A 27813-nucleotide genomic window follows, 5' to 3' on the forward strand; every position below is an offset into this window, starting at 1 on the left:
TCTGCCCCTTTAACAGAAAAAAGGGGAAAAAAGTTGTAAGGAAAAGTGGGGAAAAAAGGTTGAGAGGCTGAACAAGCTTATGGAAGTAGAATCTGTGCAGTGCTAAAGATAGAACTGAATCTGTTGCTGAAAGTTTTCTGAGATGAAAATAGTTACAGATTAGATGAATATCACGTATATTATATATATGCTCCCAAAATGCCTTAAAAATTTGGTGAATTCTGATGTCTTGTAGTCCTAGAAATAACTTTTTGTTTGCTGTAACCACCTGTAGTGTTTTGCCCATTCACAAGTTTGCACTAAATTCATGCATGAGTTTAAATCTGTACCATTTTTTTTACTGGGTGTTTGTCAATATCATTTCAAAGTACTGAGCACATTCTTGGTTTAGTTTCTAAGAGCAGCTTACAAGGACTCAGCCCTTGGGGAATCTCAGTTATCTCTGGAAATCAGTTAAAATATTTTGTTCTTTCAGATTGGAAATGAGATTTGTGAGCCTGGGATGATAAAGTTATTTCCTATTGTAACTACTATAGCTATTCCTTCACCTTTAGAAAAATAAAAAAACTTGAGAGTGTTCTGAACTTTCCTGTGTTTTTTGTAGAAAGAAGAAGTCAGTGAGGGCAGTGAAGGGGCTGACAGGAATTATTTGAAGAGGTCACAAAGTCACCTTCCTTATTTTGCTGCTAAGCATCCCCCAGATAATGCCATTATCAAAGCTGGTTACTGTGTCAAACAAGGAGCAGTGGTAAGTATTATTAAAACAAAATAAAATTGACACTGATTTTATTACTACTGAGAGTAATAAGGGTTAATTAAAGATAAAATTTATCCTCTAGTAGCACTTAATTTTTATCTGTGTTTCTTCTTTTCATGACTTTCTTTAGTGTTATGTTGTTGAGGATATTTTAGAGAGACAAAGTGTGTGCCCAGACTTCCATATAATGGTTGGTGCATGCAGCTGGGAATTCTGTTCTACATTCTGTAGAGATCCTTATTTTGCTTACTAAAAACATCTAAATTGGGACAGAAGTTCAGTGCCTGCTTTTTAAATCAGTCAAAAAAAGCTGATTTTTCAGTTCAGAGGAAGAATTGTGCATCTTATCAGACTGATTAACACAAGTGGAGCTGTTCATGTGATGTCTTGCTAGAAGAAGGAACAGATAGTTCAGATTAAGCAAGATACACATCTTTGAGTTCTCAGACTCTTTTTATCTTGGATTATGAAGCTTCCTTTTGTGACATCCCTTTTTTAGTTAAAAATAAACTGGAAACCTGTGAGGTATTGTCTTCCAATTTTTCCTATAGAATAGTTCTGCTGCTGAGTTTCTACAGTTTGAATAAATCTTAAAATTCTTAAAGCTACTATTTTCTAAATTTTTTCAAAAAAAATTACTAATTGGGCAAAGTCATCCATAATTATCTTGGGGACACTAAAGATGCAGAAGTTGTTATTATAATAAACTATAATGAAAACATTATTCAAAATTAATAGTTATGAATAAATAGGAATTACAAAATATCATGTACTATAAATAACAACTAGAATGGTAAATATAATTTAATATATTCATAATACATAACCTGTAAGTCTATTTTATTTCATATGTAAAATAAATAAATATTTATTGTTTTCCCTTAACAGATGAAGAACTGGAAGAGAAGATACTTTCAATTAGATGAAAACACAATAGGATATTTCAAGTCTGAACTGGTAAGTTTCCAATTCTGTGTTATTTTCCAGTGAGAGTTGCTTGTGTTTGAGAAATGTGCTCTGCTGCTCCTGCAGCTCTTGAGTCTGTACTGTAAAACCTTTTAATGACTGGGAAGAACCAAAAGAAATTAATGGGGCAACTGTTCAATCTGTTTGGGAACCTTCCTGTAGGGCACTGAAGAACAATAATAAAATCTACTCTGCAGTCACCCTGATTCTTGTATTAGTTTTGTCATTTTACACTCTTATAAAATTGTGTTGTTGAAATAGCTGATCACTGTAAGAAAGACAAAACTAATCTTGCAGTTCTTTAAATAAAGTTAGAATTATGCTTTATCATCCAGATAATGGGATCTTCCCCCACATTTGTTTCAGCAGGGCAGCCAAGATCGACAAAAACCTCTTGATTTTCTGTTCAACAGCAACATTTGCAGAGTTTCTTTTAGCTTCATGACCTTTCTTCCCCTGTCACTAAGTTTTTGGCTGATTTTGACCAGATGTTAAGTGCCTTCAGGCTTCATTTAAAGATTAAATGGCTGGTTCTGAAGACAGTAAAGTGTGGGATTCCTTTTTAGGGAAAACAGTCTAAATGTAAGAAAATCTGTACCTAAGGAATGCAACCTGAGTTGTAGAGTATTGTAAATTAAGGAGAATTGAGTTTACAGGCCAAACATAAGAAGTAAAATGTCAAGAACCCAAATTCAGCTGTTGCTGAAGTTAAATTTGATTTCATTTCTAATGAGGGCGTCTGCAGCAGTAGCAGGGGTTTGATCTTGCATCATTATCTTTGTTAAGCTGTCAGCAGAACAATTCTGACTCACTGCCTGTAAGAAACCCTCTATTTTTATTTAAAAAACAAATGTGAGCTCAGATTGCTCACAAACAAGCTCTAACCCAGTGAAGAATTGTGCTGTGGGAGAGTGGAATAGAAGGATGGTAGAAATACTCTCACTTTCAGTGTTTAATTGTGTTCCTTGAGCCTGTGCCAGTCCACAGGAGCAGAGTGGAATACAGGCAATATGAGACTCAGAAAATTATCATTTCTGATCTGGGCTTTTCTGTCCAAGAGATGGTCTTCACAGTTGATGTATTTGAAAATGCATTTTAATGGATGATTGAATTTAAGAACAGCAGAGAAGAGATACAAGGAGCACAATAACTGAAAACATTGGGCTTAAAACTTCCTACATGTGATCTGCTAAAGAACAAAATGATCTAATGGGAACTGCTCTTGGGGCATGGTTACATTTGGGTGACGTTTGCTGCTTGCTCAGCATAAATCTCCTAAGTGTCTATTACAGGAATTGTAGGGGAAGTCATTCCAGGGCTGAAAGCTTTTGTTTTATGTGGAAGTGGTAGGCAAGTGAAGCAATCCATTGTAAATTGGTTTAAAGAAATCACAGTAGGAGGTAAAATAAGTTGTTGTTTGTTTGTAGTTTACTGCAACAGCCGCTAGAAAATAATAGTGTGTGTGATATTATGTTGTCATGGGAGAAGTGAAAGTGTTTCTCTTTGAAAGTTCTTTTTTCCTGTTGTGTGAAACTTTAACACTTATTTTTTTATGGTAACAGAATTTCTGAATGCTTTGAGAGTACTTGTTCTTTTACAGGTGTTAAGGACTGGTTTCCTTATAGTACTTTTAATTGGATTAAGTATAGGGTACAGTTAATCTTACTTAGTCCAATTAACATAGCCTCTTCTGTGGTAGCATTTCATAGCAGATTAATGCAATCAAAATTTTAATGAAATGAGCTGCTTGAGGCCAGGGTCAGTTATCTGATCTGCTTAGGGGGAGAGGACAGCAGGGTTGTTTTCCTTATAGAATGGAATTAATGTTTTGGGAGGTTTTGCTTCTTGATTTGTCCTCCTCTTCATTGCAAGTGCTGTGGTTGGTTTAATACTTACAAAAGCAAATGAAATTTTGGTTGACACCATTTTTTTCATAGTGACTGCCTTGAAAGTCTTTGTAAGACTGCTGCTGTCCTGGCCTCTGGCTCTCTGTTCTAGTTCTTAGATACACTGTACTAAAACACATTTCTTTTTTCAGGAAAAGGAACCTCTCAGGGTTATACCACTTAAGGAGGTCCATAAAGTTCAGGAATGCAAACAGAGGTGAGGAGGGAAGCACTGATATCATTACAAGGGATGGAATTCCCTGCTTGGTCATGGCCAGGCTGCTCCTTGGAGAACTGTTCAATAACTTCACTTGATGTGTGCATGTGGGGTGTTCTTTCTTTATGGGACAGCACATTGTTTTGTGCATTAAATGGGTTTTTTGAGGGTTCTGTATTAATGTGTTTCAAATTTGCAAACTTGGCACAAGGGCAGAACAAGGTACTGTCATGGAACCAAGAGTTAGAGATGTGTGGGTGCTGTGTGGTCTGAGGCAGCAATTTCAGGAGTCTGTACTCTGCTTCCATAATCTCTAAAACTTTAGAGGACATTAACTCATGTTGGGTGGATGAATCTGGCTGAAAGCACTCTTCACCCTGCTGTTTCCCTCCTACCAAATGGCAATATACTAAAGAATAATTGCCTTTGTAGCACTTGAGAGATACTGATTTTTCTGTTTCTTCTTTAGCAGACTACTTACATAAATTTGACTAGAATGATATTTTTTAACATATGATTTAGAATGTTCTGATTAAAAATGTATGATAAATATATTTGACTTAATGTTATATGATTTTAAATGTTCCAATTAAAAATACATATAGTAGCACATGTGCCACTGGTAAACTAAAGTCTGGGGGCTAAAATTAGTAAAAAAAATAGAGTGATAAAGAAATGCAAAAGTCAGACAGCAAATGCTCTGATTCTCTGCCAGTTCTACAGTCTTGTTAAAATACAGTGGGAAAGTTGTACTTGCTTTTGAACTATTTTTGTATTTCATTTGCAGTGATATAATGATGAGAGACAATCTCTTTGAAATTGTAACAACTTCTCGAACCTTTTATGTGCAGGTAATTTCTTTTTTTAAACTTTGGGCAAACCCAAGAGACTGCCAGAGTTAAATACACTTTAAAAGTGAAATAGCAGCACTTCTTCACTTTGACCATGGCATGATTTTCAGGGGGAGTGTGATCTTCAGGATATTTTTACTGCTTTATATAGTGGTATGCATTTTATAAGTTCAGAGTTAAGAAATGTCTGGGTTAAGAAATAAAGTCTGCTATGATCACGTTCGCAGGGGTCCGAGGACGAGGGAACAGATGAGGATCTGACTCCATGTTTCAAAAGCCTGATTTATTATTTTATGATACATATTATATCAAAAATGTACTAAAAGAATAGAAGAAAAGATTTCATCAGAAGGATAGCTAAGAATAGAAAAAGAAAGAATGATAACAAAGACTTGTGGCTCGGACAGAGACTCCAAGCCAGATGACTGTGATTGGCCTTTAATTAGAAACAATCAACGTGGGCCAGCCAAAGACCCACCTGTTGCATTCCACAGCAGCAGATAATCAATATTTACATTTTGTTCCTGAGGCCTCCCAGCTTCTCAGGAGGAAAAATCCTAAGGAAAGGATTTTCCATATAAGATGTCTGTGACAGTCTGCCTGTAAGAAATGAGGTCCCCCTGTGTTTCAGTGGCACACTGAGCAGCAGGGTTAGCTTGTGCTGCAGGTGGTGGGGCAGTGGGCATGCTGGGGCTGCTGTTGACCCTGGTGTTGCTGTTGGCTGCAGGCAGACAGCCCCGAGGACATGCACAGCTGGATCAAGGCCATTTCGGGGGCCATCGTGGCGCAGCGGGGACCGGGCAGATCGGCGGCTTCCGTACGTCACCCTGCACCTCAGAGGGGCTGCCACGAGCTCCTGCTCACTTGTGCCACTCACTCCTGCCTCTTCCTTCTGCCTTCCCTCTCTCCTGTCCTGTAGTAACGTGGCCTCTTTGCATGAACTTTCAAACATCAAATACTTTGTGGTTTTAATGGAGCGCTTTTTTTAGTCCTACCTGTGACTTTCTGTGCATTGTTTGTCTTGAACATGTAGATAATGTAGTGCTAACCTGGAGAAGTCCAGTATGATCTGTCACTATTACTACTTTGGGAGTTAAATTAAAACTTTCTAATTCCTGTGAGGTGTTTCTGCTAATTGCTGTGTTTCGCAATCCAATGACAATATCCTAATTTCTTTGTAACAACTCTCACTGCTAAATTGTCATTCTCTATTGCTGATAGTTTATTGTATATAAATTTAAGCTAAGAGATCTGTGCTCACACAAATTAGTTCTTGCTGTTGGAAATGCAGTGAGAACAGCATCTTGTAGTTCTGAACTGGGGCACTGTGGCAAGTGTTAATATTTCTGAAGCCACATGGATGCCAGCATTTCATATCAACTAGCATTTCAACTTTATTAGTTGTTTAGCACAAAGGTCATTAACTTGTGGAAAGTAGTGGGAGTTACTCTGGTGTCACAGTGTCTCCAAGTATGCCCAGATGTAGCACCAGGAATACTTCACAGCTCAGGTATTGCATGCTGTGTTTTTCATTTTCTGTCTCTGGGATGTTTTGTAATAAACTGGATACATCATTACCCCCATAATCTGAAATCTAGTAATTCAAACCTGTCTTTTGACTACAAATTTGCATTGCTACCATATTTCTGGTAAGCTAAGCTCCCTTCAGCCTAAGCTCCCAACCAATTTTTGGTAGCTGCTTCATGCTTTTATTTAAAACTTCCTGATACAAATTTTCTCTTTGTGGGGGCAATGAAGTCACGCAGGTAACTTTTCTTTCCGTGTGCTTTTTTTCCTGTGGTTTTCTTTTTGTGTGGGGCTAACTGAGCAATGTAGCTACGACTGTCTGCATCACTTCTTGTTCCCTGTGTTGTCCTCTCTCCCAAGTCCAGGTGACTCTAATCTTAGCTTTGCACTGTGTTCCAGATGCGGCAGGCCAGAAGGCTGTCGAATCCTTGTATACAGAGGTATACATCAAGAACTGGTGAATGCAGCACGTATGTGGGCTCTCATGGAAACTTGCCTTCTTAACAGAGGGCTAGGACTAGACACTAATTTGCACTATAAAACAAACTAAAAAATAATGCTACCTGTTGTCATTACCATTACTGAAAACTAACTCATCAATAATATCGTTCACTCGCAGGTTTGCACTGTTTTTTCTTGCTTTTAAAATGATTGGAAATGAAAAACACCAAAACCGCTGCTTATACATCAAAGCACAGTAAATAGTTAACTATAAGTGATGTCACTTTAATAGGAAAGCACTAAAGCTAATTTGCATGAGAGTTCATATTTCCATTTTACTTTACATTTGTTTTGAAACTGCGCCAAAGTGAGATTAAATGGAAGCTGCCCACAAACTAATACAGATGAGTGCACACAGAACATGCACGTTGTAACTCTAGGATTTGGAAGGCTCTAAAGTAGCCTGATCTGCATGGCTTATGAGATCTCTGCATGAAATGATTAGTTCAAACATAGAAGCATTATATAATAATGTATAATCAGTACCCTGTTCAAAGCAGGGCACCTTAGGAGTAGTGCAGCAGCACAGTCTCTTAACTGTGAAATTACAGCCAGTGTGGTAGTAAAATCTGGATATCTCTCAGGGCAGCTTAGGAAAAATTCAGGGGTCTTGTCCTAATATCCCTTTTGTCCTATTTGGCGAAGTAAAATTATTAATAATAAGAAGAACAATAGGTAAACCAGTGACTCATAAGTTCTCTTAAAGCAAACTTTTTTTCCTTAAGTGGAATATCAAGGCAGGTATGAAGTAAGGCAATGTAAATGATGTGAAATACTTTAGTGAAATTGAACACCAAACTCAAGTCCAAAAAAAGTTGCACAGGTTCATCCAATAACATTTATAAAAAGAAATATGGTAGTACTTGGCAAAATCCATTTTCATTAAATTTATTAATTCATATGTCATGAGAATGTCATAACATTCTAAAAGAAACTTGAAAAACTACAGTGGAAAAAAATAAGTAATTTAGAATTTATAATTGCATCTTGGACACACATCTGTGATGGGTTTGGGGTTTATTTTTTTTTGCTAACAAATGTGCTTGAGAAATGCCTTGATTTGTGTGTGCACATGGGCTGGCAGATTCCTTTAGTTCCTGGACTAACACTGGTGATGGCAGAACTGGCAGCAGCTGCAGCTCCTAATGCACACACAGTTCACTGCAACATTACACAGTATTTGCATCAGAGCATTTCAAACCCAGCACTGCTCAGGGATTTGAGAAATCCTGACAGAACTGATGGATGCAGTGCAGAGCCCAAGGAACTTCTTGTTCCTGTTCAGGAGGTCAGGCTATCCCAGGACATCCAAATGGCATTCCATGCCTGCTCTTCAGACAACTAAATCATTCCTGGGTAGTCTGGGGACTTGTTTATGTCAGTAAGTAAATGGTGGAAGATATTTTAATAGCTATGTAAAGGTCAGCAGAATAATGATAATAAACACAAAACAATAACTTGCATGGAAGGAGTAGCTTAAGTATCAGTTTCTTTTCTAGGTCATTAACTTTGGAAATTTTTATATACTCATGATAGCTTAAAGTTTTTGTTTGGTTCTTGGGAGAAATTGGGAAGATTTGGTGCTCCAAGAACAGGGAACAGTAAAATGTGCACTACTTCAGGATCCAGGATATGAGTGTTTGATTTATATGAATAGATCTGAATCCATTTTTCTTTTGGTAAGATGGCCTTTCAATGGCCTTTAAAGTATGCATTTTCAAGCGGTTATTTAACATCTTAGTAAAATGAGGAGCCTAAATTGCTGGACTAAAGTCTACAGAGCTGCTGTGCTTGATTTAAGAATTTCATCTCATTGAATGCAGCAGCTGATGTTGCTGTGAGCTCACACTCAGTAAAGCAGAGCCTCACAAAGCACCTGCCTCCTGCTGCCGTGGCTGATGCTTCGCTTTGTGTATTTTCTGTCTCCATATTTGTATTTATTTTGTTTTCATGAGTGTGAAATCTGAACGTGCATCTTTCCAACGTGCCATCAGCCGCTTCACCTGACACATCCCCTTCTTTTTCCAGGAGCATCCCGAGTCTTCTGCCGAGCCCGGCCATGCTGTCCGTGCAGCCAGCTCACATTCCACAGCCCCTCACTGCAGCCCTGTGGCCCCAGCCCCTCACCCCAAACCCCCTGCCTTGGAGAAACGAGGATTTCACGAGTCTTTTACCAAGGCCAGGCCAAGGAGCTACAAGATCCAGGCTGTCGCTCCAAGAGAATCAACTTCCAAAGTGACTGACCGGGGTCCCTGGGAACCCCGGAGCAAAAATGGCACTCAGGAACAGGATCCTGGCCTTGTGGATCTGGATGATGCAAGCCTTCCAGTTAGTGATGTGTAGGGATGGAAGTGTTTGGAGAATGATCCATTTGTTCGGTCCTTTAATTTCCTTGCTCGGACTTTGAACCAAAGAAAATTCCAGGAAATGAGAACAAAAAAAAAAAAAAAAAAAAAAAAAAATAGAAACCGGAGCACTGCTGTTATATATATGTGTGTGTGTGTTCTGTGCACACATGGGTATATATAATGTGTGTGTGTGTTGCCTTTCAGCTGAGGGTCAGAGATGGACCTTAGGCATTATCTCAAAGCCTGATAGTAAATCACTTACTAGGGAGGGGCCAAACTGCACAGTTTAGGAAAAAAAACCAACCCAAAATGCATTAAACAAACAAAAAAAAAGTACTTGTGCAAGTAAGCAAGGTACCAGCAACTGCTAATTCCTAATCTGGCAGGTTTACTAAATTTGCAACTAATGCTCTGTTTTGGAGAACTTGATGCCAACAAATGTGATTATTTAATTTCATCTTAAACTACAGTAAGATTTTAGGTAAATCTGAGAATTTTTTCTCTCCGTGACTTCCAGATACCAGGAAATGCACAAAATGTTTCTTCTGTTCTTTAAGACCAACAGTGTCAACTGATTTGTTATCAGAACAAGAATTCTGAACTCCCTTGGAATTCTAGTTATGGTGCTGTAAAATTTCCACTAAAATAATATTTTGAATAGTCAGCCTATTTTTGATGCACTCCTGAAGGTGGGTTATAACTTTTTGCACATTTGGATTTCCACGGACTGCATGTATTGGTGTTTTGGAGGGGGGGAGAAGAGAATTTGGACTTTGGAATTTGGACACTTTAGATCTTTTTAACTAAGTAGGGTTTATGTTGTGTTACATTAGGCTTTGCAGCAATTATGCTTTCTTAAATGTTTAAATGTATTGTTTGGTTACTGTTTTGAGAATGATTTCCTTCCCAGTGCTTTGTGAGCAGTTCTTGTTTCTGTATTGATCAGTGGAAGAGCTCCTTTAGTTGTGTTGTTATTGGTACTGAACTGTTCCTAGTCCTGCAATCGTGGCCTATAACTTTTGGTGCACTAAGAATCTGAAGTGCCTGTGTTTTCTCTCACATTGTTGAAACACTTTGGGGTAGTGATGTACACAGACCATTCTTACTGGGTTTGAGCGTTGGCTTGGAGTTGCTCTGGATAGCATAGCTTGAAACAGCTCTTTAAAACAAGATTTAAGCCAGGGGTACCAGTGTTCTGGTGTTGCACCCACTGCTGTGCAATATGTGTTCTTAAAAAAAGTGAGTATTTGTTGTTTGTGTGCATTGTGTTATGGGGCATCAGTGATGCCAGCGAGGAGAACCTTTACATTTCAAGTATTGGATTAGGTGGTGTGTACTTTTCATCATTCTTGGGAAAAAAAACCCATTTGCTTTAATCCCAACCCCACAAATATCTCATGCTGCTGCTTACTGTGATCCCAGTTGTCCAGCTCTGTGAGACTTTCTTTGTCTGCTGGAACCTAAGATACATATCAGGCAAGTCCATCTTCTCTCCAACTTCCAAACTGACTTCCTCCTTGAGAGATATGGATGGCTTTACCACAGCAATTTGTTGATCCCAGGACAGAATAATTGGTGTCACATAAGAATGGAATATAATGAAATTCAAAACCTTAAATTATATCAGCACCTTCTTTTGGTTTTGGTTTATTTTTTTTTTTAATCCATAAGCTAACTAACCACTGTCTCAAGGCAGTGGTGTCTGTAAATTACTGGTTTTGTTTGACTTTAGATATATGTGAAAACTAGAACAGAATTGGAAATTACTGTAAATGTCTGTACTAGTATTGTAGGTTTTAATTTCTATTAAAAGAAACCATTAGCTCTTTAAAAGCTTATTTTTTCACAAGTACATTCTGTGTGGAAGACACTTTGCATTGTAATATTTTTACTGTAGTCTAACATCTGAAATCACTTGCTCTGGTACAGCTTTCACACTGCATGGTCATTTTATTGTATTTTGGTATTGGCAATTTTACACATTGGGTGGAGGTAAGGCAGCTCCATTATGGGACTTACAAAAAGAGGGGGAAAAGAGAAAAATGAAAAAAGAAATGAACTACTGTTGTAGTTCAGTAGCATAGGGAAATATTTGTGGTTGGTCACTGTCAGGGTCTCCTATTTATCAGTACTTTTATAAATCTATGAAAATTGTTAAATTATTTTAGAAACAGTGCTGTAAATATGTCACATTTAAATTGTCAATAAATCAGTTTGGGTAACTTAAAATAACATCTGGTTGAGTTTCTTTGCACCATGACAAGTATTTGATCAGAGCAATACATTCTTTTTCAGCATGTAAGAGATCAGATTCTCCTTTATCCAGCCATAGCATCTCTAATCTTTCAAATCTAATCAGGTTGTGTAGCCTAAGAATGAAATTGAACAGACTGAGCTGATTTTCTTGTGCTAATCTCAGTTTCTTCTGTGGAAGTTTTACATGTTATGCAGGGGATATTGATTAAAAAACCATTGTAACATGAATTTTTCTGTCTTTACACGGATGGATCAGAAGGGTTCTTTCTCAGAGATGCTTCCCTGAAATCCAGACTGGCCCCAGTTACCCAGATTCCACTGCCCCCACCTGGCTGTGCACTCTGCCCCTGCACTGAAGAGTAAATCAAATTATTTTTATGGCCACAGATTTTAAACTCACTGTGTTCAAATAAAATACTTACAGAAAATGGAACTGCTGACTGCAGTGCACATTTCTGGGGGCAGCTGCTGAGGGGTGATGTGTTACGATACAGTTTAATAAAGTGGAATATTCCTTAACCTTGAGGAATATCAGGATGTCAGCACCACCTAGGGGTCACACTCCAGCTTTAAAAATCAGTCAAGTCTAGTACTAATCTGCTTTTTAAGTGTATTTCATACTGAAATATTGATCTGGAGACTCCAGTTTTTAAGTCACTGGGCTGTTCCAGGTTGGGTTTTTTGGTTTTGTTTTTTATTGTTTTGTTTTGTTTTGGTTTTTGGGGGGATTTTTTTGTTATTTTTATTTTTGCTAATTTTTTTTTTTAGGTTTAATAGTAAGTATTATAGTGGATGGAGAAATTACAGAGTGTACCTAATTTGGACACTCTGAAGGTGTGGAATACATATTACTGTCTTTTTAACAATTCCATTTTAAATAATGGTGAGAGAGGTAAGAAATTAAAGAAGGGGAAATATTGGATAGGGAATTATTTAAGTCTAAAACTTGAAGTTAAAGCAGTGAAGCCATGTATAGCTTTACCTTTTAACAGTTTCATTTAATGTCTTAATAATCTTCTGAACTTTGCAGAACAGCCTAAAATTATTTGATGCTTCAAGCCAGTGAGCTGCTAAAGCCCTTCTGAGGTGAAGTGAAATAGTGAAATACTGAATGCAGCTCTCTGGAGAACTGAAACCTGAATCCTGCCCTGGGAGCTGTGTCTGCCTGGATTTTCCACTTGGGATTTTCGGTGCCACCTCTGAGGAAAAGAAGCTGGTGCTCATTTGTGAAGGCACTACTAATGACCCAGCAGCTGTTGAACGCTGCCCTTCAAAGTGTCACTTTTGACACTGTAATTAGAGATTTGCATTTCAAACGAGGGGAATTTTGCCTATCGGGATGCACAGTGAACGCATCCTGCAAGAATTTAAACCACTCTGCATTCGGGACACTTGAGTCACCTCTGCTCTCAAGGGATACTGATAAAAAAAATCCCAGGGGAAGAAAATGTGGCATGGATTTTTCTGTCTTTGCAGGGATGGATCAGAAAGGTTCTCTGAAACCTAGCCTGGCCCCAGTGACCCAGATTGCCCTGTGCCCCTTCAGAGCGGTGGCAGTTCGTGGGGCAGTGGTTTATTTTGCTATAAATGACCAAGTTTCGGGTTGTTTCACAGCCTGCAGTGTCCTACGTGCGCTCCTGCAGGGAGGAAATGCCACCTGGCCACCGAGACACGCTCAGCAATTGTTCCTTGGGGCAGGTCGCTTGGCTCCGTGTCAGGCTGTACAAAAGACACCCCGATGGCTCGTTTCGTTTGTAAATTGTGCCAGCAGTAATGCCTGTCGAGCGCCAGGGTTAGATTATATCAGGGGAAGAACGTGGAGTTTTAAATTCCCTGGGTTGAAGCCATTCTCTTTCAAAGCAGTGGCATTTTTTTTTCTTTTTATGTAGCAATGAATGTAGTTTTTATAAAGGTTCGGTTTTTTACATTTTATGTAGCAATGAATGTAGTTTTTATAAAGGTTCGGTTTTTTACATTTTATGTAGCAATGAATGTAGTTTTTATAAAGGTTCGGTTTTTTCCTTTCAGTTTTTATAAGATTTCTCTTGTTATGTTAAAGTGGAGAAATCCTGGGTTTTTGGGAGGTGGGAGTAGGGTTGTTACACTTTTTCCCTCGAATATCTGAAAGGAAGCCATTAAGGCATGCAGCAAAATAATGATAATAACGAATCGAACAGAATAAAGCTGGAAAAGCTTTCTGCAAAGTTGGGGTTTACTCAGCTATCAGCATTCCAGCCTTCCCAAAGCTCCTTCATCCTCTTTTCTGGCCAGAACCCTTCTCGACTCAAATTTATCCATTTTTCTCTGCCCAAATGTGCCCTTTTTCATCCTTTTCTTGCTCCCCCTTTCCGTGTGTGCCCAGGCGCTCCCAGGCTCGCAGGGCAGGCTGGCACAGCATCCCTGGAGCCCCGGCAGCAGTGCCCGCGCTTCCATCCCTCCAGGGGAATTTCTGCTGTGTGATCTCTAGGTGGAGCCTCCTAACACCCACTTCCCTGTGAAAAGTAGGAGATATTTTACCTCTGAGACTCCGGGTATGTTTTTCAGACCACGTTTCTGGCCTTTCTGGTGTTTAATGTCTGCTGTTCTGCGTCTGGTGGAGGAGAAATAATAATTGCTGTTGGTGCAGCGCCTCTCAGGTCTAAGGCACTTCTGCACAGATCAGATAGGCAATTAACAAATTATTTTTCAGTGAGCTAATTTATTAACCTCCCCAAAGACTTAGCTCGGTTATTCTGGAAAGCAAGACGTTTATAATCAGATTTTGTGCACCTACAACTATAAAATTAATATCGTGAATTATTATATTTTTAATACTCAGTAGAAGATTTACATTCTTTCCAAGAAGAGTTTGAAGCTGATAGCGCGCTGGCTGATGTGTTAAAAATACATTTTTTCCTCTTTAGAACAACCCCCTATCAAAGGTGAGGATAAAAAGAGACACAACCATCCATGGACAGCGGATGGCAGAACCTGGAGCTTTCCCACTGTGGGTAATTTTTTCCTGCCTCTGGAGATAAGGCTGCAGTGGCTTTGGGCAGTAAATTATCTGACCACAGCAATGTGAGAGGAGAGCAGAGAGCCCGTCTGGGCTGGGGAGGATGAAACCCCACAATAATTCACTTATCTTTGAATATTTTGTTCCTGCTTCCAAATAGGACTTGATGAGATCTTTCCTGAACCCATTGGGGTTTTTTTGGTTTTTGGGGTTGTTTTTTTTTTCTTTGGTTTGAATTTTTTTGCTGTTTCGTTGTTGTTGTTTGTTTGTATTTGTTTTTATTTAAATGGTTTGGGTTTGGGTTTTTTTGTTTGGTGGGGGTTGTTGCTTGTTTCTTTCTTTCTTGCTAAAGCTCATCAGCTTTTGGTAAAGACTTGTCTTTAAAAGGGGCAAAACCCAAACCAAACAAAAAGCCCACAAAGCCGTCGATAAGCAATGGATAATTAATTACTTGGAAACATTTTGCCGTGATATCTATACATTATACATACATGTATATATCCCCCATATATATATATAAGGGGGTATACAAATGTATACATATGTACATACATTTAAAAATTTTTTAACTTGTAAATAGTTTTGAGCTTTCTCTTGGACTTGTTAACACAAATTATTTTAATATTAAGACAATTCTGTGAATTGTTCGATTTTACTTCTTGGGTCACTTTTGAAATCAGAGGATTCTCCTGAAATCTGTTTTCTTGCAGAATACAGAAGTTACTGGAAGACTACAGATTTAAGGAGTTCACAATGGAACTTTAACTGGGAACACTGGAATATACTTTGTTTCCAAGCTTCAGGTACTAACCAACAGTTTAGTAAGTTTTGCACTCAGTTTGATAAGTTTTTATGGTGTTCCCTGGGACAATTGGAATTCTGGTGCTTGGGAAGCTCAAATGGCTCGTTGTTAAACTTTTCTTAGGGGAAAATATTTTGAATTATTTTGTGTCGATGTAGTTGCTGACAAGTTCAACTCCTTGGTCGCAGCTCATCGAACAGTTAACAGCATTTCCTCTCGCCTAATGGGTTGTAAAGTTCATTAGCTGCTTGATTAGGTTATCGGCGCCTGATAAAGGTACACTGAAATAATTATAGATTGGGAGTCAGTTCAAAAGTTTAATCGGCTTGTAATTTAAAAAAAATTGGCTTTGCTGAGTTTCCAGCTCTGTTAAACCGCTCCCTCTCAGCTTTGGCAGGGATGCCCTGCCCCTCGGAGGGCGCTTGGTTGTAATTAAACCTCCTTGTAAGTGCCCGAAGAGCAGATGGCAGAGAGGCCGCTGTCCATAGGTTCTGGCCGGTGCCCAGCTGCCGGATAAATGGGATCAGCCTGCCTGAGATGGTGGAAAACTCCTTTTTTCTTTCTTTTTTTTTTTTTTTTTTTTTTTCTTTCCCTATTATTATTCCGGTTGATTAATCTTCTGCTAATTGCTGGTATCCACCTCGCCCTGCGGCTCTGAGCGTGTCGGGAGAAGCCGAGTAGGAGGCTCGGGAGCATCCTTGCTCCCATCCCTTCCTCCCATCCCTTCCTCCCATTCCTTCCTCCCATCCCTGGGGTACCGGGCAGCGCCTCCCGAGCCGGGAATCTCACGGGAATGCCGGCCATTCCCGGCGGGGAGTTAATATTGATATCAACTACCTGATATTTGCGTACATTTCCATAGAATGGATGTATCCTTCACTCCTTCCACCCCATCCCCTTATCAGCCGGAAGCTTTATCGGCTCTCACTTTGGATTGTTTCCCCGTAATTCCCGAGGTGGGGAAGCGTTCACATCCCCCTGCCCTGGTTCGCACGAGCGCCTTATCGGCCTTTCCCCCGATCTTAATCATTGCCGGCCGCGATTTCGGGGCTTTCAGCGCCGAGTGTCCCCGCAGCGCCGGACCTCCGGCTGTCCCGGGGGGAATTTGTCCCGGGGAGGGAGTCATTGTCCCGGGGGGATGTCGCTGTCCCGGGGGGATGTCGCTGTCTGACGCCTTTTCACTCTAGAACAACCACTATCTAAGGTGGAGTTACAAAGAGACACAACCTTCCATGGACAGAGGATGACAGACCATGGAGCTTTCCCACTATGGGTGGTTTTTCCCCTCGGAGTGTCCCTGTCCCGGGGGGCTCTGTCTGTCCCGGAGGGATATCTCGGTCCCGGGGGAGGTGTCGCTATCCCGGAGGGCTGTCTCCGTGCCGGGAGGATGTCTCTGTGCCGGGGGATAGCTCTGTCCCGCGAGAGGTACCGCTGTCCCGAGGGGGCTGTCTCTGTCCCGAGGGGACTGTCTCTTGTCCCGGGCGATGTCGCTGTCCCGAGGGGGCTGTCTCTGTCCCGAGGGGGCTGTCTCTGTCCCGAGGGGGCTGTCTCTGTCCCGAGGGGGCTGTCTCTGTCCCGAGGGGGCTGTCTCTGTCCCGGGGGGGCTGTCTCTGTCCCGAGGGGGCTGTCTCTGTCCCGAGGGGGATATCTCTGTCCCGAGGGCGATGTCTCTGTCCCGAGGGGGCTGTCTCTTGTCCCGGGGGGGCTGTCTCTGTCCCGAGGGGGCTGTCTCTGTCCCGAGGGGGATGTCTCTTGTCCCGGGCGATGTCGCTGTCCCGGGGGGGCGGTGTGGGGGCGTCCCAGCCCCATCCCGGGGTGGGGGCCGTGCCCGCGCTCCGGTCCCGCCCCGCCGCGTCTCCCTTAAAGCGGCCGCCCGGCCCCCGGCGCTCTCACCGCGCTGTCCCCGCTCTCTCTCGCCGCCCCGGAGCCGCCGCGATGCCGCTGCTGCGGGGCTGGACGCTGCTGCTGGCGGCCCTGCTGCCCTCGGCGCTGCCGTCGCTGCTGGCCGCGCCGCCGCCCGCCTGCCCCGAGCGCTGCGATCGCTCCCGCTGCCCGGCGCTGCCCGCGGCGTGTCCCGGCGGGCCCGTGCCCGACGCCTGCGGCTGCTGCCGGGTGTGCGGGGCCGAGGAGGGCGAGGCGTGCGGGGGCGCGGGGCCGCCCTGCGGAGAGGGGCTGCAGTGCGTGCTGCCGCCCGGAGCCGTGCCCGCCTCGGCCACCGTGCGCAAGCGGGCGGCCGCGGGGCGCTGCCAGTGCACCAGCAGCGAGCCCGTGTGCGGCAGCGATGCGGTCACCTACGCCAGCCACTGCCAGCTGCGGGCCGCCAGCCGCCGCGCAGAGCTCCTCCGGCAGCCGCCCATCATCGCCATCCAGCGCGGAGCCTGCGGGCAGGGTGAGGATGCGCGGGGGGATGCCCGGGGCGCGGGGGATGCGCGGAGGTTCGGCCCCTGCATCCCCGTGCCCGCTCGGGATGCGGTTCCCCGGGAGGAGCCGGACGCGGGGCTTGGCCGCGGCTCAGCCCGGCCGCTCCGGCTCAGCCAGGAACCGGTTTGAACGCAGCTGCCAAGTGCAGGGGGGTGAAAATCCCTGTAGCCGATTTACCCTTATCTCCCACCCAGCCCAGGGGTGATGCGCGGTTCGAAACTGGGGGGAACTGGTGCAAAGCCTGAGCAGCGTGTGCGGCTGCGGAGCCCAGCAAAGTTTGGAGGAATAACTCCAGCGCGCTCCCGTCCCGGCGCTTTGTGACAGGGAAATGCCCCGGGGAATAAAGCCAGGAATGCAGGAGCCGCTCGGATGTGATGGAGCAAAGGGGTGGGCAGAGCAGGCTGCTGCCTGCCTTGGCCCGGCTTAGCAAATGCGCTCTGATTAATAAAATCAGAGCTGGAAGGGGAGAAGCCTGTTAACAGCGTGTTAAGCTCAGCCTAGAGTTTTGTGTTTGTTTTTCTTGGGGTTTTTTTGAGGATGGAGGTGGGCGCCGATAAGTAACAACGCGTGGCGTTTCTCCTTCGGCATTCTTTAGTTGTCAGCGTGGTCAGACCCAATGTAATGTGGGTACTCAGTACGGGACGGATGTAAATTATTTGAAAAGGGTGTGAAGAGGCATTGCTGGGTTACGAAACGTGGCTGAGCAGCCCGGAGAAGCGTTCGGAGCGGTGGGTGCAGGATGTGACACCGAGAGGGCAAAGCCGAGCTGGGATAAGCAGGGGATGATCGTCACAAAATGCGGCCCCTAATGCGGGCTGGATTAAACCCCGTAAACCGAGGCTCTCCATCCCTTCCGAGCCGTTCAGCACCATTAGGGGGTAACAAAAATTATTAGCATGAATTAAGCCTTTATTTCTAGAGTAGTAGTCACTTTTTAGTAAGTCAGTATTGTTTTAGTGAGGATTAATTATTTTGGTATAAATTGTATAATTTCTGGACTTTTTTTTTTTTTAAACACATATTTTTCTACGCTTGGCCATCATCTCTCCAGCAGAAAAACATTCTGATGTGTAGTGGCTGTGTGTTCAGCCTACAGATCAAGCTCACAGCTCTGGTGTCAACACAATCAATTTTTTGTACCCCTCGGTGTCAGAGCTGCGTTGTGCTCCGTGGCACGTTGCTGGCATTTGCTGCCACTGGAGACAATCAAACTTTTCACCCCGCAGTTTCCTGATGCCCAGTGTAAGACAATGCCTTGTGATTTTTATTCTCGATTCCAGTGAAACCAGTGTTGTTTTCTCAGCCTTTTCTGCCGGACGTTTGCAGAATCGGGGCTGTGTTTGAGCTGGGAGCAATGCGTGCCTCTGGTGGGGGGGACAGAAAATGCATGGGCTGCGCAGAGTCCCGGCCTGGGAAAGCTCTGCTGCCGTTGTGGATCCATCAGGAGTAATTCCACACAATCATTTTGCCCTGTTGCACCTCTGGAACAAAAAGAAAGTGCTGGAGAAGCCAACCAGCACCACATGTTTATCTCTGGATAAGAGCAAACATTGCTACCAGCAAAGCTTTTTTTTCATATGTAGAGAACCTGAACTAAAAAGGGATGGAGGGTAGGCTGTAAAGTGCTTGAATCGATGTTTTGAAAAAGCATTGCATAATATTTGGCTCCTTAATGCAGTTAATTTTTAATTTTATTTTGAGTTCATCATCAGGAGTGCTTTTTCTACCTAAAGATTGAGTTATCTCCAGCCATTTTTTTCATAGTAAAACACCCATGTAAATAATTCAGTCAATACAATGCAACAGCCTTGGGAAACAAAGGAATGGGAACAGAGAAAGTGTTTGGAAAGCGCTTTTTGTTGATGTTTTTGAACTTCACACTATTTCAGTAGCTGGTCAAGTGTGTATACATTGTGTATATTGTATATACACAATGCTGTGTAAAGTAAAGTAAAACTTTCTGTCATTTTCAGTTTTCATCTTCAGTTCACTCCTAGTACTGATCAGTGATTCCCAGGGAATCTCTTCAAATACCAGCAGTGTTTAAAGGGAAGCAGCAGAGGCAGGAGCAGGTTGCTGTGGGTCTGTGTGAAAAGGGGGATGATTCCCTTTGCAAAATGAGCCTTAAAAGACTCCAGCAGTGTCCAGCTGTGCTGTGCCCCAGCCCTGAGCTGCAGCTGCCCCTGCAGAAATCTTCCCTTTCCATCAGAAAGGACCTGCAGAGCCCGTGCTGCTGCAGCTCTGCGTGTGCTGGTACCAAATACAAAATACAAAATTCCCTTTCCATCAGAGGGTGCTCAGGCCTGCAGAGCCCGTGCTGCTGCAGCCCTCTGTGTGCTGGTACCAAACCCAGAGGCACAGAGAGAGGTGAGTGTGCCCTGGGCAGGATCTGTGGCTGTGTCAGAGCATCCCACGCCCAGGAGCGAGGTCACTGCCACGAGACCTCCATGTTCAGTGGTGAGGTTCAGCGTGCTGGGAGGATGTTTTCTTTTTCTTCTGCAAATATGTTTTTGGTGGCCTTAAATCCCTCCTGCTGACCAAGGGAAGAGGGCCCAGCACACAACTTCAACCAGGCTTTATTCCCTTCCTCGTTTTTCCCACAAGTGCTGGCAGGCGTTTCGGGACAGTGTGCCCTCCTCTGCACACTGTAAAACATAAACTGACCTGGATTTGTCCTTTCCTCATTAACCTGGGGATGAAGAGCATTCTTTGGTTGCTCTCCATTTCTAACTACTTTCTGCCTGGTTTTGAGCTGGTTTATATGTTTTCATGTTTTTATTTGGTTTACCATGTCTAATGTGGTATCTCAGTGAGCTCAGCAGCCCTCAGCTCGCTGGCATCTGTCACAGGTGGCTCTGACATCTGTCCCAGGCGTGCTCTCACCATGATGTCACATCTGGGGTTTGCTGTCAGCTCTCATGGCTTGGATTAAGCAGGACATCACAGCTGGACTGACTGGGAGGAGGCAGAGGTGAGGGGTAGCTCAGTCTAGAAAGCTGTGTACCACTGAGATACAGGCTTTGCTGCTCCATCACCTGATTTCACATTCTACAGACAGCAAGGGGGAAGCAAAAAAAAAGTCACTCAGTTTCTTGCAAAAGTGCCTGACTTTGTGTTTTGAAATGCACCAGGCATCCAAGTGTCTCAGTGTCATTATCTGGCAGGAGAAAGGGACCTCTGTGGTCAATAACTCATTTGTCATTAACTGAGTCCTTCTAGAGCAGTCGAAGAGTGAGCTGAGGGTGCAGGGGATGGGCAGGAGAGGGACCTGCCTGCATCCCTGTGCCTGACAGTGCTGCAGGTCTGGCAGGAAGGGATGGACCAGGGCAGGGAGAGAAACTCAGCTGGGAAACCTGTGAATGTTGGGTGTGACAGTGTTCACAGGGGTCTGAGGTTGAGGGAAGTGATGAGGATCTGACTCCACGTTTCAGAAGGCTGATTTATTATTTTGTGATATATATTATATTAGAACTACACTAAAAGAATAGAAGAAAGGATTTCATCAGAAGGTTGGTTAAGAACAGAAAAAGAAAGAATGATAACAAAGGCTTGTGGCTCAGACAGAGAGTCTGAGCCAGCTGACTGTGATTGGCCATTAATGAGAAACAACCACATGAGACCAATCCCAGATGCACCTGTTGCATTCCACAGCAGCAGATAACCATTGTTTGCATTTTGTTCCTGAGGCCTCTCAGCTTCTCAGGAGAAAAAATCTTAAGGAAAGGATTTTTCAGAAAATGTGTCTGCGACAGTTGGGAGCCCTGCCAGATATTTATCAAGAGGGAAGCTGATACTGTTGTTATGAACAAGGCTCTCAGCTGCTTCCCTGAAGATAATAACAGGCACACGGTGGTGGTTTTATTATTGTTATTTGTGTGCTGAAGAAGTGTTGGGAGACTTTGGCAGGTTACTTGGCACGTGCCAAGTCTATTAAGAATGACCCAGGAGGAGCAGGATTTTGGGGTCTGAGCGCACAAATGGCCATTCCAGTGCTGCTAAATGTCATCTCCTCCCTCGGCTGCTGTTTGGGTGGTCTGAACATCATTCTTTTCCAACTTCTCCTCAGTCTATTTTGCAGCAGCAGGAGAAGGCAGGGAGGGAGGGAATGAAGAGGCAGCTGAAGGCAATGGAAATAAATAGCAACATCTTTCCAGAAGAGCACCAATTCCCAAGTGTGGGATTAAAAAGCTTTTCCAAAGCCAAGTATTCAGCTGGGAGAGGAGGCAACTGTAAGAAGTGGTTTGTAAGAAGCAGCTCACCTTTTCTGCTCTCCACATCCAGATTTCCTTCCTGGGGAGCAGGCAGTAATTTGGCAGTCTCCAGACTTCAAACAGTCAAGTCAGTAAACACAGATTGGGAACAAGGAAAGATTCAATCCTTTCATCTTCTGGGCTTTGATATTTAAAGGTACCTGTGGACTGGGCAGGAATGCTTGAGGCCATGAGTAAGCAGCAGGAGTGGTGTTAGGATGTGAGGGAGGCAGCAGATCCTGAGCAGCTCTGCCGTCCAAGAAATAGGAGAAGCTGGAAAATATTTTTCAAATGTGAGTTTACGTGTGCTTGGAGTGAAAGGAAGCAACGTCAGAAATAGAAGCTGGGGCTCTGTGGAACTTGTGCTGTAAATGCAGCCATTCCTCACTCCCAGGAGCTGCTGGGGCCTCAGGATCCCTGGCTGGACTTGGCACTGGGTCCCACTGCCCTTGTAACTGGGCCCAAGTGAATACCTGACATTATTTTGGAGCCTGTGTTCAGGAGGTAGAATAAAAAACTTTATTCCGCCTTCTGTGTGCATGTCATTGTAATTCCCAAATTATTTAACCTGCTTCAAAGAGAAGAATATAACTAAAAAATAAGCCTCCACTCCCTTATATCAAAGGGATATAATTGATAAAATAATATTTTAAATAATTGATCTTTTACTAATGGATGTTGACCTTATATCTGTAGGTAACAGGGGAGTTTAATAGCTTAAGCTTGTGAGACAGGACACAGGTGAGTAGTTATTTTAAAGTTTAATGAACTGAGAAGGTCATTGCTACCACATTTTAGCAACTGGAGGTGAATTATGCAGACAGGCAGAGCAGCTCTTGAATTTCTGGGTTAATATCAGAATATCAGATGCCCTGGTGCACTGATAGGGGAAGCACAAGGCTGGAGGTCAGCTGGCCTGTGCAATTTGTTACAAGTTTCTGTTTCTGGAGGAAAAAATTGGGAAAACAAAGCAAATACATGTTCCATGTGTGAGCAGATGCATTTTCCTCTGCCTTTCCTGCAGGCTGGTACTGGCCCTGTCAATGAGGGCAGTGCCACTAAAACTCTGTGTGGTGTTGGTCAACCAAACCTCATTATTGTCTCTGTCACTTTTTCCCCATCAAGGTTTCTCAGTCTTTCCATCTCCTCGCTGTTGCAAAGCCTTTTTTTGGTGAGACATGGAGAGGGATGTGCAGTGAATGATTCCTACATCCCCTTTTGCAGAATTGCTGTTGGAAACCCCAGTGAGGCTGAGCTATGGTGTTTGAGATGCTTCTGGTAGCACTGGGATTTTTGTTGCCAGACAACTGATGGATAAAATAATGCTTAGTAAATCTGGCAGCCATGCACAGAAGTTACTGGTCTAAAATTTGAAATATTTTCTGTAGCAGAGGGTAGCTTTAGGAGAGCTCTCAATATTTTTCCAGAGGCCACTGTCATTGCCCCATTTCACAGACAGTGAATCTGGGGCAGGGAAAGGTAAAGAGCTTTGCTCAAGGTCAGCCAGCAGCAGAGCTGAGAGCAAACTGAGCTTTCACGAGTCCCTGTTCAGTTTTCTGCACCTTGCCAGCGTTGCTGCTCCATTTTCCATTACTTTTCTTTTCCATTGCTCTATTTCTCAAACTCTCGGGCCGCAGCTTTGGCTTTGCCCTGCCAACAGCATCGATGATCTGTCGATCTGCTCTGCAGAAGGTTCTCCTGGAGGAGGGAAGGAGTGGGTGCACCAAGCGCCAGGAAGGAAGAGGAACCCAAACAAGTCTCTGCCCTCCACCAAATAAACACAACCCCCCAAAATAAACACAACCCCCAGGAATCTCATGCTTCAACATTTGTGGTGGGGCAGGGATGATTCACTCCTTTTTCCAGGACAGCACAGGCGCTGTTTGGAGTGTCTGCCCTTTCTCTATCTCTGTGTAGACCTCAATCTGTGAAGGTAAACTTGGCTAACCCTTGTTTCCTTTTGTATTCAGACACTGAAAGTGGGCAAGCAGAAGGCACTTGTAAATATGAAAATATGAAATTTTTATTTATGAACTATAATTTTACCAATATTTTATTCATTATTTATAAATAATATATAAATATTATATTTGTATGTAAATATATGAATATATAAATAATATAAAAATATATAAATATAATTATATAGAGATATGATAAATATGGAAGATACTCACATGGTCCATAAAATAAAGCAGGACAGGTGTGGGGATAAGAATAGCAATATTTAAATAGCTGCTGTTGATAGGGGAGCAGTGAATATAATAATCAGGACTCTAAATATCCTTAAAAAAGGAATATTTGAGAGTGAAATTGAGCCCTGCTGTCCTTTGAACCTTTAGGTGTGGGGATAAGAATATCAATATTTAATAGCTGATGTTGATAGAGGAGCAGGGAATATAATAATTAGGACTGTAAATATCTTTGAGAAATGCGTATTTGAGAGTGCAATGGAGCCCTGCTGTCCCTTAAAGCTTCCGTGGGGAGCAGCAGGAGCAGCAGGGCTGTGTGACAGTGGCAGCCCCACCGTGGCAGTGCCACCCCCTCACTGCAGCTCCCCATCCCAGGTAGGGATGCAGAAGGAACATCCTCATCACTCCAGCTTCGCTTCCCAGCCACTCACTGATTTCTCATGCCCACATTACAGCAAATCCGGGTGGTCTTGGAGTGATTCTTGACACAGATGTACAAAACACTGCCAAAGGCTGACAGATTTTTCAGGGTATTGAGGCTTTTGCAATGCAATTATGCTGTGATCAAGTACTGTACAATTACAACATCCCAGAGTAGGAGTGCTGTCTGTTTTTATTACTGTTCTGAGGGGTTTCTATCTATTTTTTTCCTATAGATTTGACCCTCATTTGTATCAACTCCATGTCTCTCCTAAGTCCTGCCACAGCAAAGTGGTGAAATCAATGCCTCCTCCAGCTGCAGAAAAGCAGCATCTTAGGAAGCTTTTTATAGGCTTTCCCCTTAAGAGGGTTGTTTTTAGGCCAGAGAGAAGTTCAAGAAGCATGAAAACAAGAACTTGTTTTTATTCCCTGGTGTCTTCATACCAGGGTTCCTGGAAGTTGAAGCTAAGAATCTCTTAAGCAGGGATTTCTTCTGAAGATGCAGTGTGAAAGTTTCTCACATACTTAAAATGAGATCTTAATGGGTTTATAATTTCAGGAGGAGCTCTCACGATCAGGCAGCTGCTGGTTACATGTGGGATATAGGAATTACCACGTTGTTGGTGCTTAATGGGAGTTTTGAGGTTATTTTGCTGGTTCTCTGCCTGTAGCCAGTTGGAGCTGGGAGGTAAAACAGGGTGATGACCCAACTTGGAAGGGACACAAACTGAGCAGGGCTGAAAAAAAAGGAGAGGAGAAATTATTCCTGACTCATCTGTTGTATTTTCAGCCTTCTGCAGAGAAGAGAATTGTCTGCTTTAACCTGTTGGCTGAAATACTCTGTTCCTCTGTCTGCAGGAAATGAGGCAGACTCCTTTCCATAACTACCTGACTTACATTTCTTAGTGCCTCCAGCTCAGACAGGGCTGCTGGAATTACATTTTTTTAATGACATTTTCCAGCTCAGCACTCTTTGCCCTTGCCCTGAATTGTTCTTCACCTTCATCCCGTGTGTCTGAGCATCTCCCTGCTCATGCTGCTCCTGCTGCCTGTGCAGGGTACTGCTGGCATGGCCACCAGAGCTCTGTGCCATTGTCAGAGGGCTTCTGGCTCCCAATTAATTGGCATTAATTAATTAATTAATCGGTCATCCTGGTTGAGCCCCGCTCAGCATTGTGTGAATATGGCAATGCTGCTGCAGGAACGGCAGCTCCTGCAACTAGGGCTTCCTTTCCTTTCCTTTCCTTTCCTTTCCTTTCCTTTCCTTTCCTTTCCTTTCCTTTCCTTTCCTTTCCTTTCCTTTCCTTTCCTTTCCTTTCCTTTCCTTTCCTTTCCTTTCCTTTCCTTTCCTTTCCTTGCCTTGCCTTGCCTTGCCTTGCCTTGCCTTGCCTTGCCTTGCCTTGCCTTGCCTTGCCTTGCCTTGCCTTGCCTTGCCTTGCCTTGCCTTGCCTTGCCTTGCCTTGCCTTGCCTTGCCTTGCCTTGCCTTGCCTTGCCTTGCCTTGCCTTGCCTTGCCTTGCCTTGCCTTGCCTTGCCTTGCCTTGCCTTGCCTTGCCTTGCCTTGCCTTGCCTTGCCTTGCCTTGCCTTGCCTTGCCTTGCCTTGCCTTGCCTTGCCTTGCCTTGCCTTGCCTTGCCTTGCCTTGCCTTGCCTTGCCTTGCCTTGCCTTGCCTTGCCTTGCCTTGCCTTGCCTTGCCTTGCCTTGCCTTGCCTTGCCTTGCCTTGCCTTGCCTTGCCTTGCCTTGCCTTGCCTTGCCTTGCCTTGCCTTGCCTTGCCTTGCCTTGCCTTGCCTTGCCTTGCCTTGCCTTGCCTTGCCTTGCCTTGCCTTGCCTTGCCTTGCCTTGCCTTGCCTTGCCTTGCCTTGCCTTGCCTTGCCTTGCCTTGCCTTGCCTTGCCTTGCCTTGCCTTGCCTTGCCTTGCCTTGCCTTGCCTTGCCTTGCCTTGCCTTGCCTTGCCTTGCCTTGCCTTGCCTTGCCTTGCCTTGCCTTGCCTTGCCTTGCCTTGCCTTGCCTTGCCTTGCCTTGCCTTGCCTTGCCTTGCCTTGCCTTGCCTTGCCTTGCCTTGCCTTGCCTTGCCTTGCCTTGCCTTGCCTTGCCTTGCCTTGCCTTGCCTTGCCTTGCCTTGCCTTGCCTTGCCTTGCCTTGCCTTGCCTTGCCTTGCCTTGCCTTGCCTTGCCTTGCCTTGCCTTGCCTTGCCTTGCCTTGCCTTGCCTTGCCTTGCCTTGCCTTGCCTTGCCTTGCCTTGCCTTGCCTTGCCTTGCCTTGCCTTGCCTTGCCTTGCCTTGCCTTGCCTTGCCTTCCCTTCCCTTCCCTTCCCTTCCCTTCCCTTCCCTTCCCTTCCCTTCCCTTCCCTTTCCTTTCCTTTCCTCCCCTTTCCTTTCCTCCCCTTCCCTTTTTCTTTTTCTTTTCCCCACCTTTTTTTCCCTTTCCCCCTTTTATTTTTCATTTCCCCTTTTTCCTTTTCCTTTCCTTTTTTGTTTTCCCTTCCCTTCCCTGTTTATGCCCAGGCTGGGTTTCCTCCCACCTCACCGCTGCTGTTTACAGAAGGAATTGCAGTTTCCTGTTGTTTTAGATGGAGCTGTCTCTCCTCCCTGGATTCCTGACTGACACCCAGTTGCCTTTGAGCCTCATCAGCTCAAAAGTCTGGTGGTTTTTGTTCCTTGCTGCTATAATTCTGAGTCTGTTTTGCACTCAAGCCAGTGCACTTGGTTTATAAAGGAATTTCTGGCATTCCTGAGAGTTTTTATATACATATTTTCTCCCTGTGAGGTTCTGCAAGGGTTGCTAAGGGCTGAGATTGTTCCAATCAGATAAAATAGGGTTATGCCCATTTTAGAGCTAAATCTAAGGCACTAAAGCATAAATTGCTTTTTACAAGTTGCATGGAGACTGAGTAACACAGCTTGGAGCAGGATGCACCCATCCAGGGCATTCCTTCTCTGCAGAGCCTTCCAGTCCTGTGATCCATGGTAATTCAGCAGCTGAGCTGTAACAAAGATGTTCTGTGTCTGATTAACTTCCCACTTACTCTGCCTTGTAGATAGGTGGTAGGAAAAGTCCCTGTTTGGCTAAAAATGAAAGTGTAAATCTGAAATTATGTAGGAACTTCCTAGAGGAAAGCTGTGGGCATATTACATAAGAAATTTGCCCATTGACCATTTTCAGTGGCCAGATCATCCTGAACAGCAGGATTGGTACTGGATGCCAAAGAGGTCAGATTCCCATGAAGAAATAAGCTGGACTAAAGAGGTTGGACCAAACTTCTCTGAAGGCTCTGCTTTGCAATTTCGTTACCTTCAAATATTTTTTGTTGTTACTTTATGAATACACAAGAACTCTTTTTGTCATTCTCTCCATGTGACTTGATAATTCTTACTATCACAGAGTGGTCTGGCTTGGAAGGGACCTTAAAGTTGATCTCATTCC

At 43.7% G+C, this 27813-nt stretch overlaps 2 protein-coding genes across 6 annotated transcripts in view; both read left to right on the top strand.

Moving 5' to 3' along the window:
* The window catches only part of PLEKHA1 (pleckstrin homology domain containing A1), a 31479-nt gene extending 19945 nt beyond the window's left edge, over window positions 1–11534 (top strand). For 2 of the 5 annotated variants that reach the window (XM_058028657.1, XM_058028658.1), the window contains exons 7-12: window positions 605–748; window positions 1646–1714; window positions 3762–3826; window positions 4614–4677; window positions 5405–5494; window positions 8734–11534. In XM_058028657.1, coding sequence (XP_057884640.1) covers window positions 605–748; window positions 1646–1714; window positions 3762–3826; window positions 4614–4677; window positions 5405–5494; window positions 8734–9048 — 747 coding nt within the window. In that variant the 3' untranslated portion in view covers window positions 9049–11534. Of the gene's footprint in view, window positions 1–604; window positions 749–1645; window positions 1715–3761; window positions 3827–4613; window positions 4678–5404; window positions 5495–6569; window positions 6675–8733 lie in introns of all 5 variants that reach the window. The other 3 variants (XM_058028662.1, XM_058028659.1, XM_058028660.1) reach the window with 3 other exon arrangements.
* A 5507-nt stretch (window positions 11535–17041) lies between these two features.
* Window positions 17042–27813, top strand: part of HTRA1 (HtrA serine peptidase 1) — a 35302-nt gene continuing 24530 nt past the window's right edge. Inside the window, exon 1 of the mRNA XM_058028656.1 lies at window positions 17042–17495. Coding sequence (XP_057884639.1) covers window positions 17042–17495 — 454 coding nt within the window. The remainder of the gene's footprint in view (window positions 17496–27813) is intronic.

This window comes from Melospiza georgiana, chromosome 8, assembly GCF_028018845.1.
Source record: "Melospiza georgiana isolate bMelGeo1 chromosome 8, bMelGeo1.pri, whole genome shotgun sequence".
In the NCBI taxonomy this organism is placed as follows: Eukaryota; Metazoa; Chordata; class Aves; order Passeriformes; family Passerellidae; genus Melospiza; species Melospiza georgiana.